Consider the following 12,697-nt stretch of genomic DNA (forward strand, 5'->3'; position numbering starts at 1 on the left):
TGCCACCGGGGCCGCGGCACCCGCTGGCCGCCAGTCTCGCTTCCGTCAACCGACCACGCGGCTCCAGTCCGGCTAGGATTCCGCGAGTGGGGGACGTCAGCATCCCGGGTGCGTAATTTGCATATAATGTTGCGTTCAAGTGCACCAGGGAAAATAGTCAACTCACATGCTCCCGCACAATCACAACTTAAAACGACGTGCTTCAGTATCGAAAAATGGCATCGTTTTATTTTACGTGAATCGGTGCTCAGAAGTACCGATCCCAATCGATACTTACCACAAAAGTACCGTCTTCGGTACCCATCCCTAGTCATGATTGTTTTGATTTTGGATTCCGCACCTCACCGGCTCGCTTTCTGATTGGCTGCACGTCACTGTCAACCGGCTGCGCGGTGGTCTGTCCTTGGGACGCACCGCACACGGAGCGAAGTCGGGCCAAAGCACTCCCAACATGTTGAATTTCCCCGATTTCAAGTCGGAGGTCCTTCCAAGCGCCGATATCGGGAGGCGCCATTTGTGTGTGTCAACACACAAATGGCAGGATTATCTGTTAAGATTATCGCTTGCATGTCGGTGCGCCCATGCGATTGTCGGGAGGGGAAATTCGGGGTTAAAATCGGGCCGATTCTCCTGCCGTGTGAACCAGGCTTTAGCAGATGACTGTTCAGTGCAGGGGTGGGCAAACCTAGCCCTCGAGGGCCAGAGTCCTGCAGATTTTGGTGTTTTTCCCTTCAACACAGTTGATGTGTGTGTGTGTGGGTGTGTGTGTGTGTGTGTCTGTGTGTGTGGATGTGTGTGTGGGTGTGGGTGTGTGTGTGTGTGTGTGTGTGTGTGTGTGTGTGTGTGTGTGTGTGTGTGTGTGTGTGTGTGTGTGTGTGTGTGTGTGTGTGTGTGTGTGTGTGTGTGTCGAGAGAGCAAAGAGCTGCAGTGCTGTGGGCAAGGGTGCGTCGGAAGGGCAAGCAAAGGAGAAAATTGTCCCCCAGCTTATGTAGCTTTCATTCACTCCACCCACCCCCCGCACCCCCCATAAAAATTAATTCATAACCTTGAACATTTCAACTTTAGTTGTTTTATATTTTTGTCCAATGTCAAACTCGTATCCATTATTGTTAGAATAGTTTCAGCCAACTTTACACAGGATTAGAGGAATGGCATGCATTTTCTTGGATCTGTTTTGTGTTTTTTAGGTGGTTATGAGCAAGTACCCAATGCTGACAATGGTGGCAGATCGTCTGTTGGATATCTACTGCCACCTCACTGGGGCCAGACATTTGGATGGGTCATTGTTCCAAAGCCCTATTGAAAACCAGCAGGACAATTCCGAGGAGAGCTCCACTCGACTGGAGGGTCGAGCATTATCCTTAAGGTGCAGTTAACCTCACTATTTAGTTTATAAAGCGCTAGGCTACATGTTTATATGCAACACGAAAACAATGACTGGATATTTGATAGGCTGCTGGCATTGATAGCTCTATTTAACGACGGTTCAGAACGGAACTACGGTTCTATGAGTCCCGAGTGACCACCAGGTGGCGGTGCTGAAACCAGCACGGAATTCCCCCACGAGCAAGCATCACCGAGAAAGAATACATGAAAATGTTTGTTCATGGTTCCGTTTACAGTGGTACCTCTACTTCAGAACGTCCCTTCATACGAAAGTTTCAAGTTACGAAACTCCTCAACAGGAAAATATTGCCTCGAGTTACGAAAGAAGTTTCAGGATACGAAAGGTAAAGCGACAGTATGGGCCGCTACTCCCAGCTCCGAAAGTTTCCTGAACGCAACATACTTACAGCTGCTCTGCCATTGGCTATTACTGGGATCTTCCTGGCATCCCATTGGCTAAGAGCACCGTATTTGACCTTAGAGACATAAAAGAATGGCATCCCATTGGCTAAGAGTATTTGACCATAGATACAAAATAGAACGTGTCTTATGTTGCGTCCTCGTCATTCGCCCCTCGGGCCATGAGGTGTTTAGATAGTTTCACGTAAATATTACCTAACAGCCGATGAATTTGTGCAAAAATTCAAAGGCTACGTTGTACAGTAAGTTTCCGGGCCTTTTTTGGAAAAAGATCCCTGCCGTTCCTGAAGTTTCCATCAAGTTTTGGAATTTATTGAAAAGAATCACTCAGAAAATGTTTTCACGATTCGGGCGATCGCTCACTATGATTATGTTTGCCTTGGACATTTTTGAAGGATTGTTTAAAAAAAAAAAAAAAAAAAAGGGCTCCAGGTGGAGGAGTGGAACTGTCACTTTCCTTCGGTGCCGGATGACGTAGGTTCACTTATCCGCCTGGGAGATCATGTGCGGCTTACATGATGTAAGCGTGAGTGAGTGACTGATTTAAAAAATAAATAAATAAAAAAAATAAAAAAAAAAGTGTTAAAAAAAAACATCCTTAGATCAGTTCTTTACAAATCACCAGGCAAAAACACTTCTGAGAAAGAACATGAACCAAAAAGAGGGCAAAAAACGAAGAGACAGCAGTTAAAAAGGTAAATGATCATCATTTTTATCCTTTACTCTATTCTTTGTCTTTTTACATTATGCACAGGTCTCATTTATTGTACAATAATCTATTTGTAACATGTATTTGTTACATGTTTTGATGCATTTTCATGCGTTATAAAACATTTATGTCTGAATTTTGTGAGGCTTGGAACAGATTAGGGCATTTACATGGAAAATGCGTCTCTACTTACACAATTTTCTACTTAAAAACTTTCTTCCAGAACCAATTAATTTCGTAAGTAGAGGTACCACTGTACATAAAAAAGATCTTGTCCGGGACTCATTCTCTTTTAACTTTTCTCGCGTGGTTCACTCACGGTGTTGCCGCTGTTCGTCATGTCCGTCGCTGGTGCACTGTGATCTTGTTGATCGGGACTGCGGCTATTTCGGCCCGCCATATTGCAGTGGATGGCAAGTCTCTGGGTTGCCATAGTCTCGTGGCCTCCTTCCTCAGGGGTGCCTTGGTGCTCAATGCACTGTGCAGATCCCCTTTCGAGCCGTTGACCGATGTGGAACTTCGCTGGTTGTCTCGTAAGACGCTTTTCTACTTGCAAGAGCATCCGCTAAGCGGCTGGCGGAGCTCCGCGCTCTACCTGCTAGCCACAAATACCTTATTTGGCACCCCGAGGTAGTGTTGTTCCGATACCATTTTTTTGGCCCCCGATACCGATATCCAGCTTTGCAGGATTGGCCGATACCGATACCTTACCAATACTTAAGGTTTTTTTTTCCTCAACATGAAAAAGCTGTCCTGCTATTGGTTCAGGACATTCAATGGCCAATAGGATATCTTAGATCGACATGCAGTGAACACGTCTGATATCAGTGAATGTCGTGCACCAGCAAGACACAAGATGCTGCATCCAAAATCCTATATTAGCGTTGGAATTAATGGTATCGGCATGTTACTTGTGAATACTCACCGATACCGATACCACTGTTTTAATGCAGTATCTGCACCTCTGCCGATACCAGTATCAGTATCGGAACAACAGTACCCCGAAACAGGGGTCACATTGTGTTTTTTTGTGGCTCTCAAGTCAATCGCCCTATTCGTCTTGCTCGTTTTACTCCGCCATCTACAGTGCACATATTCTGTTTAATTGTGTTGGTGTCTTTTTAAATGTTAAATATCTATATTTCAAATTACATTATCAGCCCTTTCTTTTCCTCATCCTTATTTTTAATAGAAAACAAACAATTACAACTGTAAATAACGATAATAAATACATAATAATCATACTTAAACTGTGATACATTTTCCAGTCATGTCGACCAGCCCTTTGTTGCGGTCTATTTAAATAATTGATTCAATATATGAAAATATAGAGACATTTTTTTTGTTTTTCAACATGTTTGAATACGCTGTAAACATTTGTAGTGTTTTTAAGATTAACGTCCACAAATGACACTATAAGTTTTGAATATTAAAATGAATCGTATCGAATCGAAAATTGTATCGTTCCCAGACTTAATCGAACTGTATCAAACCGTTCTGCTCTGAAAGATGTCGATTTTCAATCGAATCGCAGCCTGTGTATCGAGATACATATCGAATCGGCCTCATGTCAGAGATTCCCTAGTTTTACATTGACTTTCGATTTAATGATTATACAAGGACGTACCATCTATTATATCTGTTGTATGGATTGCTTTATGTCAATTTTTGTGTTTTCATACCTTAGAGATTTGCTGAAATGGTGTGAAAGGATCAGTGTCAACTTTAACAGCACTTCTCCAACCACTGGCCATCATGTCTTTCAAGAGGCAAGGGACTTTTGTCAGTGTTTAATGTATCATCTTTTACAGAAATTTTATTTATTTATTTTTAAATCTTTAGACCAGGGGTCAGCAACCTTTACTGTCAAAAGAGCCATTTTAGGCCAAATAAATAACAAATCTGTCTCGAGCCGCAAAACTTTTTAACATTGTGATGAGCAACAATGTCTGTGTTAGTCTAATGTACTGAGGGCCAAGAGCTAATTAGAGCTGCACCATAACACAAAAATGCAGCATCCAATTTGTAGAGATTCATTTTCTTCTACCTTTCGTTGTTTCTTTTTTATGGGTGTACTTTTTCATACATTTTTTGGCAATTTTATTTTTTATTTTTTCCTGCCTTTTCATTTATCAATTTTCTGACTTTTTTGGCTATTCGTGGACTTTTTTCCACAAAATTTCTTCTTTTGTTTTTTGACATTTCAGTTACTTTTTAAACATGTCATTTTCTGCTCTTTTTAAAAAAAAAAAAAAATTTCCGAAATTTTTTGGCAATTTTGTCTGCATTTTATAGTCATTTTTGGGATTTCTTCTGTTTTTTTTCTTTTTTTTAAATTACATTTTATAGCTACATTTAACACTTATTTCTGCCGGGGGTTTTTTTAAATTAAATTTTGTGACATTTGTGGAAATTTCATGTACATTTGATGGTAATTTTCTGCTTTTTCTCTTCCTTTTTGGGCATTTTATGATTACTTTTTGGACATTTTTATTTATATATTTATTTTACTTTTTCATCTACCTTTCGTCTCTTTCTGACAACTAAAAAATTTTAAATTGACCATTTTTGAATATTTAATAATTAATTAATCAATCAATCAATTAATAATTATATATATATATATATATATATATATATATATATATATATATATATATATATATATATATATATATATATATATATATAATTCCTTTAAAGAATGTTTTAAAGGAATATATATTGATTTGTACAATATTATTTTTTAGAAATCCACAGGGAGCCAGATGAGAAGGACTGCAGAGCCACATGTGGCTCCAGAGCCACAGGTTGCAGACCCCTGCCTTAGATTGTCAAAGCCTCTTTCCCAAACATGTTTTAAATGGAATGTAAATAGGGAAAAAATGATTTAAAAAAAAATGTATTTGCTTGTGATTTAGCTTCCATGTATGAAAGCCATGTGTTCTAATCTATTTCAATCAGGCTCTTGACTGCTTCACAGCAATGATGTCTCACCCTGAAAGCCAACTGCGGATGGCTGAGATAATTGGAAGCAAGCTCAATATCTCCAAAGAAAAGGTATTTCAAGCAGTCTTAAAAAAACAGAGGTCAACAAACATGGGTTACCAAAAATTTGAGTAATAAAGCATAGATAATATTTTGCTTTAAATTAATGATGCATTGCTTTAAGTGGGGAAAAAAATCACATAATGTAAGAAAAAAGGTTGGTACACATGTTTCCACAGTGTTTTATAAGCCTGGTGGCTCACCAGGCTTTTCTTACCCACCGCCAGGTTAAACGTCACCTCCCCCTTCCCGTTGACAATATTTCCAGGGTCAAATTTTGATCCCAGTCCGTCCACCAAGACCAGAGTGAGCTATTTATCCGGGGAACACTGGTATAGCTCTTATGTTGTTCCAAAGGGTAGCAAAACAATAGGAAAATATTTATAACAGATAAACATGGATAAGACATATTTGCTTGCTTGGAATTACTACATCAAGCTTTTGGCCTATCACCAACTTTTGCATTCTTCTATTGTGACACTTTTACTGGTTTATTACTGGTGCTTTCTGCAGTTGATTGTCTTTTGTGGTTATTCTTTAGTCTCCCTTTTAGAGAGAAATTAAGGGTGCAGATTGACTTGGCCAGTCCAAAATTTTCCATTTCTTGCCCCTGATGAACACCTTTGGCACTATGTTGATGGTTTGGTTTTATCTTGCTTTGTTAAAAGCATATGTTGCTGTAGCTTTTTTTAAAACTGTCCAAAACCCCCCCAAAACAAAGCAAAACAAACAAACAAAAAAAAAAACCAACATATTTGGCAATCATACTAAACCTTAACCTTGCTCTCGCAAGATGAAGTCTCGCTGTAGGGCTGTTCGATTTTGCCAGTCAAGAAAATCCCGATTAGTTTCTCTCAACCCGATTTTACGATATCGATTACGATTTCTTTGTAAAACTAGTGGGAATGCTGAAAGCTGATTGGTAAGCTGAATGCTCATAGCTGAATGCTAATGAAGGAAACAATGAAACTGTGAAAATTACAAAGTAATTACCTATTAATTATTAGTAATAATAGTAGTAGTAGTAGTAGTAGTAGTAGTCGTAGAAACAGTAGTAGTATTACTAGTAATTAAGTAGTAACTTGTAGTTAAATGATTGTGACATTTTATGTAATTGTGAACAACAACAAATATAAAACAAACAAAAGAATCGATCCGGAATCGATACTGTCGATGTATCAATAATATCGATGACCTAACTTGTCGGGCTAAAAGTCATGGCTTATGGTGTAGTCATATTTAAAAGTGACATCTGATGCTGAACACTGAATGGACACTGGCAAAAAGAATTGTCTGCAACATGGCCTTGGCTGATTGCTAATACTCTGCTGCCACCTGCTGGCCGATTTTGAAACATGGAACCTAATAAATACCATTGTTTGAAGCCACCACTTTCTGTCAAGCTGCTTGTCAAAGCTTTCTCTCTACTCTTATGTAAAAAAAAAAAAAAAAAAAAAAAAAAAAAAAGAGCATGTACACGTGTTTGGGAGTGAAATGCAAAGTATTCAATGTTTTTGGGTTTGAATGTGAATTGCTCATTTAAAACTTTAAAAACTCATAAATGGTCAAACAAAAAATCTATTGTGAAGATATTTTGTGTCAAATTATTACAAAGAACAACTATAAAGAATTTTACAATGACTACTACACTTACCATTGCAAACAATATTTGGCATTTAAAAAAAAAAAACCAACAGCACTTTTGTTGGAAAAGAGCGATGTGGTGTATTATTACAATGTGACCGCTAGGCGGCACTGTCGTATGTTGTTGTCTAGGGATGAATGAACAAAAGAGTTGAGTTAAGAGATTGCCGATGCCAATCTGCGGTCTCAGCGTCTTAATATAACAGCACTAAAAGGAAGAGCTGTTAGCCCACGCTGTAGTTAACACAACACAACTTAGAGAAACACAACAATGCTTTAGTTGAAACAGAAGCAACGGATTTCCACATTATAAGTACGTGGACGAACGGCGCTCGGCAGAACAGCATTTTGGGATCAAAATATGCATTATCAAGCGTATCGGAACACTGACAGCCTGTGACAGTACGTTCTTTGCATGGTGAGAAGTGCCTGAGCTCCGTCCCGGTGCGTTCGCCCACTTAAAGCGCTGCAAAATAATACAAAAAGAAAATACCCACGAACTCTGGCCAGCAGATGGCAGCATTGTATCTTTTCAATGGGATCCCGTGGATGCTTCCCTTCCCCGACCACGTGTTTTTCCACTGAATGAAGCGCGACACTTTTTGTCGCGAGCGCTCGACACTTGCGCGAGCGTCAGCTTCGAGCGTAACATCACAAGCATTACCAGGCCACGTTTTACAATTTTTGACAAAAGAAAATGGCTTTTTTCATGGGATTTCAGTTTTAACTTAAAAATAATAATAATAAAAAATAAAGGGACCAGACTGGTATCGTACCAGCGAACTCATGGATCGGTATCAGTGTTGTACCCACTGAACCACGGAGGAGGTATATGAGCAACTGCTCCAATGTTATCTAACAACTATGGCCTCTAGGCCCACTCCACCCTCTAACTTTTTTTTTTAAGTTTGCTTCTTCTAAAGCAAATTCTCTGCAGCCGCATAAATATTCCACTGCCCAGACAGGATCTAAACTTGGTTAGCTCTGCAGGTGGTCACCCAACCACCAACAAAACTCTTTTGAAGCCGCTGACCAGGTGACAAAGGAATTTATGCGTCTGCCGAAGGAGTGTATTCAAGCCCGTCTTCTTGGAGCCCGAACAAATGGCTCCAATGATTTGGAATACACAAATGACCGATCAAAGGAATGTTCATGACTTCTTATCAATCACAAAGGGTATTCTGGCGCCTCGCCCTTCCTGGAACATCTAGATGGAGCAACAGCACCGTCAAGTGGTGAAACTTGGAACTATCCTTAGTGACAATTCACATAAGTAACCGCATTTTACACATTTATACCATGATAATTCTTGACAGACAACTGAACTACGAATGATTCATGTTATATCTTTGTGTGTATGAACATCCTATTTCATTTGTACTCCATAAAGAATGAAAGATAATCAATATCTCTCAGTTCAGTCAGATTAGTCAAGTAGAAGTTACCTCACAAGTTAGTTTATGATGCATTAATTACGATGTGTGTTAAACGGGTTGTGTGGGAAAACTGATTTGCCAGACTGACCAAATTTAATGCCAAATTATTAATCTCTTTAATAATTTTTTTCTTAAAGTCTGCCCGAGCGAGCAGAAGGGTGTGCTACCACCCACTGAAGCCCTGCCCAAAGACTCTCTTGCTCTTCCTGCTCTTCCGCCTCTTGTCTCTGGCTTCCAAGCCTCTTCCAAAACTCTCTTGCACGACCTGCAAGTGCCCCAGCCTGCTCGAACTCTTTGTTCCAAGAAACTTGCCAACCACATGGCCCTTTTCTTTTCTGGCAGCAACCGTTGCCGAGAGCGGACCCTCGCTCCACGCCACGCCAAAGCAGGTGCAAACTGCAACGCTGACCCCAAAGACTGTTTTACTCCTTTTTTCTTTTTTTTCTCTTCACCATCAGTGGAGTGCCCGCCAGAGGCGGACTCCGCGGCCCCGGCGTACACTTGCAACGTATCGCCGGACTCAAGGTTGTGCAACTAAGCCGCGCACCTCACCTGCTATTCGGTGGCGCTCCGCCGCAGTGCCAACGCACCTCCAACGGCTGGCCTTCCCCGTACGCAGGCGCGTACGGACCGAGCTGCAACACCTGAACTCGGACAGCTGCCGGAGAATCAACCTCGCCGAGTCGCCGACCAATCAAGGGACGATTGGCGCAACTACGTCAGGCCCCTGAGTGGCTTCCCTTGCTCACCTGTGGAATAAACCCCCTTTTTTTTTTTTTTTCTTGCCTTTTTGGAACGAACATTGACTATTTTTCCCCCTTTTTTCAAGACCTTTCTGCTCATTCGACGCAAACGATTCTCGTAAGTGTGCGTTTGATTTCTAGCTCGGCGTATCCACTGTCTGATCTTGCTTACCTGGCCAACTCTCCGTTACAAAGGGTTAAGGCCCCCCTTTTATCTCAAACCGTAGTAACACGGGATTTACAGAGATGACGGGGACGCTTCAAGCTGGCGTCGAAAAGGATTCGTTTAGGTTCTCACCGCCCCAGTTTTAGAGTGTCAGCCCCGGCTTCCATTAGACTACACCCTTAACGAGTAACCTTTGATGATTTAAGGATATAAAATCTAATCACACTCTTTTTACAGCGGCTCCTTTCCTTATGATCGGTTGCACTTAGAATGACCTAAATATGTTTTACTGTCCTTGTTAGAACCGTAAGGGCTTGTTTTATTTGTTTATGTAAGCCGAAATAACCTTTCAGGAATTTTTGGGAACGCAGCCGACATGTAGATGGAACTATTATCTATTCAATAAGGTATCTCTAAGTATGACTCAAATAGTGAGAGAAAAGTGTTAAAGTCGGAAAGTGAAGGTTGGGTTTAAAAAATCAATGATTAATGTGACCATACACATAAAAACTCTAAACTACTTCTTGTCTTTCTTGATTTATTACTTGATCAGTGTTCAAACCAATAGCAAAGCAAAATTTGTGCAATAAGGAATATATGTTGATTAATGACAAGAGGTAATGATTCACACCATAAATTCAAACCAAACAGAATCACATGTACTCACAATTTGTTGCTCCTTACTCCAGATCATCAATTGAAGAAACAAGAAAAAAATAAAAAGAAAAGAAAAATCAAAAACCAAAAAGAAGGGCAAAAGCTTTGAAAAAGAATTATTCCTTTGCTGGGTAGTCACGACAGGTAGCTATTCTGTGATGAACCACCTGGGCCTAATTATCTTTGAGCTAAACTAGTAGCTCAAAGAAAATAATTGAGGAAGTTTACCATTTACTACCCCGGCTGTTTAATTTAATAAAACTGATCAAAACAAGGGGAACTATTATCTTCTAACAGCCAATCAAGACAATGTGTCTACCACAAATTACTCTTATTTTGATTGTTAGAATTACTTCCTCATTTAGCATATAGGGGTAAATGGGGCGCAGAGACGAAAATGCCCTTCTCGACAGAGAGAGAGCCTCGCTCTTTTTTGCACACCCGCCTCGTTTTGTCCCCGCCAATTTATAACCTCGGGATGCTGAACATAGCATGACTAAGCACAGATGAGTGTGTTCCAGTCAGTCCGTACCAAAGTTTGAACTGCTGAGTTCTAAATGTCTGGTGCTTACTTCCTCTTCTCAGTTCCTCTTAAAAATGCGACCTTAACAGCTTTGCAAAACACATTTGTTGACAAGGTCTGATTTTCTATGCTGACAAAACATTCATGACTTTAAAATAAACTGTACTTCCCATTTGTGAATAAAATCCCTTCAAAGCTTTTTACTCATAATGCCCCACACCAATACTGATTAACATAAAAATTCAAACCAAACTCCAAACAAAATACATGGTATGTTAAAACCACGTCTCTTGCAATCTCATGGTGGCATGTCAAAACCACATTTCTTGCCACCTCATAGTGACAGGCCAAAATCTTTACTCCCGTACTCCATATAAGTATGTGTGCTATGGCAGATGAGTGTGTTGTGTGTATGCAACTGTGTTACCGTAAATGGATGTATGTGTATGTGTTGTGTTTTATGCTGGCTGCTGGTTCACAAGTATATTTACCAATTATGGGGCATGTTTAAACGCTAATGAAGTTGACACTTACACCAAAGACATTTCAGACTAGTGTTGTGTGACATACCAGTTTTGTGTGACATAGCGATTATCTCAAACAATCATTGCATCGTTGCATTCATTTGTTAATACATGGCACAGGTTCACATTATTCATGTTAGTGACATCATCCATATTTCAACTTTTGGTGACATCTGCTCAGCCCTCAGCCCGTGTTATCCGTCACCACTGTGTGCCACTTACGTTTGAAACATATCACAAATCTGGCAGGTCAAATTTCTCTTTTCCCTGTTTCTTTATTCATTCGCATTCCTTCCTTATTTTCATTTGCTTTATTTTATTCCTTTTCTTCTGACGGTAGAATAGTTAGATAGGCAGTGTTTTGATTCTGTAGTGTAGCAATCGTGAATAAATGCATGTTTTATGAACTCTATTCCGCCTAAGTCATCTGTGTTTCCGAGTGGATTATTATTCTTTTGTTAGTACAACGAACCACTGAATATCGAGTGTGGCGACTTTAGATTATAAATGACTGATGAAAGAAGGATTTTGGTCGTTGTTTGCTCCTGCTAACCCAAAGCAAAACCAACGTGGTGCCCCAGAGGTTATCGAGGTAAATATAATTTACCTCTGTAACGTCCAGATTATTAATTAGTCCAAAAGACGACCCAATTATCGCTACAGTTATAATAATGAGGTGATTCACGGAGGGCTTGATTTCTAACCATGTTTTATATTTTTATTTACAGAATTGATGGATGTACTTACTATTAGTATATTAAATTTTTATGGAAAACAATTGAACAATATCCATGTCTTAAATGAAAGTTGGGGGTGAAAGAAAAAAAATAAATAAATAAATAAAAACATTTCCCCACCGAGCTTCGAACCGAGACTTGTTTCTTAAAATGTAACCGCAGTCAAGTTACTTACCAGGTGAGCTAATGGGGCTTGGTGCAAACCAGAGTAAATTGACGTATTTGTCGTTCAAAGTGTCATCTCATGCTGAAAGGGATAAACGCTAATTGGGGACATGTGTTTAATAATTTCACTAGAACGTATTTCCTGATATGATAGTCAGTTGGTATACTTAATATCGTTTTCATAATTGTCACGGACACATGTGCAGTGTACAGTCGGCGGTGGCTTTGAACCTGCGACCTCTTGCTTACTGTACATGCACTCTCCCAACTGCGCCACTGAGCAGTATCAGAAAGCTGGTCATAATGGTCTGTTGTATGTATGGAAGTGGGCGTGGAAAGTGGGATTCAATGTCAGTCCCATTGAAAATGAAAGGCGTGAATTTCCTCAGAAAGTTGAAATTTGAACGGTGTAAATCGGAATTATGTGGGAGTAGTTTGCCGGCAAAAAAGTGAGGAGAATAAAATGCTATAATAAGATAAGATGAAAGAATCTCAATAACATGTGGGAATGCTGAAAGACTAAGACAACTAGACTAAGT

The 12,697-nt window shown here is 39.9% G+C and overlaps 1 protein-coding gene across 7 annotated transcripts in view; it reads left to right on the forward strand.

The window, feature by feature from the left end:
• mdn1 (midasin AAA ATPase 1) overlaps positions 1-12,697 on the forward strand; it is a 437,529-nt gene that overhangs the window by 50,271 nt on the left and 374,561 nt on the right. For all 7 annotated transcript variants that reach the window (XM_077510806.1, XM_077510808.1, XM_077510809.1 and 4 more), the window contains exons 10-12: positions 1,188-1,366; positions 4,203-4,284; positions 5,480-5,575. In XM_077510806.1, coding sequence (XP_077366932.1) covers positions 1,188-1,366; positions 4,203-4,284; positions 5,480-5,575 — 357 coding nt within the window. The remainder of the gene's footprint in view (positions 1-1,187; positions 1,367-4,202; positions 4,285-5,479; positions 5,576-12,697) is intronic.

Source organism: Festucalex cinctus, chromosome 21 (genome assembly GCF_051991245.1).
Source record: "Festucalex cinctus isolate MCC-2025b chromosome 21, RoL_Fcin_1.0, whole genome shotgun sequence".
Classification (NCBI taxonomy): Eukaryota; Metazoa; Chordata; class Actinopteri; order Syngnathiformes; family Syngnathidae; genus Festucalex; species Festucalex cinctus.